Source organism: Penaeus monodon, chromosome 20 (genome assembly GCF_015228065.2).
Source record: "Penaeus monodon isolate SGIC_2016 chromosome 20, NSTDA_Pmon_1, whole genome shotgun sequence".
NCBI classification, from domain to species: Eukaryota; Metazoa; Arthropoda; class Malacostraca; order Decapoda; family Penaeidae; genus Penaeus; species Penaeus monodon.
The window spans coordinates 4,307,239-4,309,727 of record NC_051405.1 but is presented as its reverse complement, the minus strand read 5'-3'; the positions used below and the strand labels follow the sequence as shown (position 1 = coordinate 4,309,727).

The following is a 2,489-nucleotide window of genomic DNA, read 5'->3' as shown; positions in this document are numbered from 1 at the left end:
CTTCTTGAAAGCTGTTCGTGGGATAGGAAATAACAAGTCCATTGATAATATGATTTCGTATGAAAGTGTAGCTGTTGACCTCAACATACGGATTTTGTTGCAAGTATTGTAGGAATCCTTTGTGATGAACTAACTTCGCATGCACAGTAAACGTACATCTTGAGTTTCGTCTATTTATTCCCATGACTTCAGCGCAACTCGCCACTCTAGGACATGCATGCCATGCGCGTAGTCCGGATAATGGGCGACCGAAGCAGGGAAGTATTACGCATCAGCCAAGAGGTGTGAGGCTTGAGTGTTCAACGGAAACTCTTATCTCACAAGAGGGAGCGTAGCCTTAACAATGCCTCATTTCTCCAAAATATTTCTTTTATTGTTTCCTTCACTGACATATTTCAAATCTACGTAATTGACCGTCCGCATTTCCTTAATGCATGGTCGCCTCTACTGAGGATAGAAAAATACAAAATATTTGAAAACGGATAAACAGCGTTCTGTCAAGCTCAGAAGCATGGAGAGTGATTTACTGGCTGGCAACTCTAGCCGCAAGCTATATAGCTACGCGCCCACGGAAAACCCACTCACAACCCTCCAGGCTATCGTTCTCATAGAGTGCTTAGACGTAATCCTCAGCCATACTCTCGGCAGGGACATTGTGCAGTGTTCGTGGACTATTGTGAACACACTGGAGTGACTGACAATCACATAAAGTTTTAACAGACAAAGAAATCGTGTGGACAGGAGGAATAACGTTGTTTGTCGTAGCAGGAGTATGCGAACAGAAGAGAGGAACATGTGCCCGATTCGAATTGCTGTCCTAGGAACCAGTCAGGTGGGCAAGTCTGCCCTGACTGTTCGGTACCTTACCAAGAGGTTCATCGGGGAATATCGGTCTGATACAGGTAGGCCTTGTCCCAACTCCATTATGTCTTTGGATTAAAATAAAGTTTCCGGCATCATAAATGTTAACCGTCTGTAACTCGCTCTTTATACCGAGTGTTTTCCTTCATCATTACAGATATGCTGTACAAGTGCGTCCTGCAGGTGGACGGGACGCCGCAACCAGTGGAGATCATGGACACCTCCGCCAGCTGCGACGAGTCCTCAGACACTCATCTGCAGTGGGCCGAGGCCTTCGTTGTTGTCTACTCCGTCACTGACAAGGAATCCTTCAGATGGGCTGCTAGCACAATTCAGGTAAATATTTCTTGATTCTTTATTTCATGACTTTATGTGAGGGATTCGGTGGATAGTAGTGATAGTAATATAATTCCAAATATGTAACATAACTGACGACCTTTTCTTCTTGCCCATCAGAAACTGTCAGAACGGCGAGCGCCGTCATGTGTTTTGATGCTGGGAAACAAGAGCGACTTGCATCACCTCCGCGAAGTCGAGGAAGTGGAAGCTAAGTCCCTCTCACTCAATCACGGCGCTCGGTTCGTCGAGGTTTCGACGGCGGAGAGCTGCGTTCCCCTCACGGGAGTCCTAGACCACTTCCTGAAGGAAGTCAAGATGCAGCGCACCATCGCTAGCGGCAGTAACATCAACAGCGGGTCTCCCAAGCAGAGAAAGCTCTCGGTCACGCGAATGCTCGGGTCGCTCATCGGCCGCCACTCCCCGCCCCCCCAGCCCATAACCGAGCTCATCATTCTGGACAAAGAGGAGCGCAGCAAGCTGGTCAGGTGCAGCCGGCAGATATGAGTGTGAACCATTTACTGTTCCAGCTTATGGCAACATGTTTTAGTGCTGCACATAACTATTACATAATCCAAAGAATTCTCGTGATCTTCAGTCATTCTGAAATTTCCAACTCAGAATGAACGAACATGAATATAACATATTTATTGTTCGGTGTACCTTTGTGGTTTGTTGTGATATTTAGAGTTATTGTGTAAAGCAGCAAGTGAGAAGCTTTAGATACGTAAGGTCGTGGATGTTCACAAATTAAAAGAGGAATGCGAACTTCGCAAAGTAAGTGAAGACCATGCCGTAGAATACCTACGGAGCCGCAGTGATGTTGGCGAGTGGAAGTCTTGATAACCGCGCGCTGAAAGAACGATCGCGATCTCCCATAATCACTGGCTCGTAAAAAGGATTGGAGAAGAGATACGATGACCACCTTCGCTCGCACACGTGGATCTTCCGATGAGAAGGACCAAATAAAAAACTGAATAAACGCCCATCGGAAAACACGTGAATTGGCGTGCGCATGAAAAAAGCATAAACATGGGGCTCCAGATTGACCGAGGAATGCGGACGCTGACGGCTTGCGGGAGAGTGTGACGTCATCCGCAGAGTGGAAGCGTGACTTCTTGTACGTGCTTCCTGCATCTGTTGCAGCTCTTTGTACAATTATGTACTTAATCTGTGATATTAGTAATAATGTGCTCTAAGCTATATGTATTTTTATAATTTATTTCCTTCAATACAATATGAATATTTACTTGTGTTTCTTTGATCGATCATACCTGCTTTTATTTATGAGA

The 2,489-nt window shown here is 45.7% G+C and overlaps 1 protein-coding gene across 2 annotated transcripts; it reads left to right on the top strand.

Annotated features, from left to right (window-relative positions):
- Nucleotides 1-566: 566 nt before the first annotated feature.
- On the top strand, nucleotides 567-2,446 carry LOC119585596 (ras-related and estrogen-regulated growth inhibitor-like protein). Of its 2 annotated transcripts, none has more exons than XM_037934263.1 (3): nucleotides 567-902; nucleotides 1,019-1,197; nucleotides 1,315-2,446. In XM_037934263.1, exons 1-3 carry the CDS (start codon nucleotides 773-775, stop codon nucleotides 1,702-1,704), a joined length of 699 nt encoding a protein of 232 aa, XP_037790191.1. In that variant the 5' UTR covers nucleotides 567-772; the 3' UTR covers nucleotides 1,705-2,446. The 2 variants fall into 2 exon arrangements, with proteins under 2 accessions (XP_037790191.1, XP_037790192.1); XM_037934264.1 differs by having other exon boundaries at nucleotides 571-902; nucleotides 1,318-2,446.
- The last annotated feature ends 43 nt before the right edge of the window (nucleotides 2,447-2,489 follow it).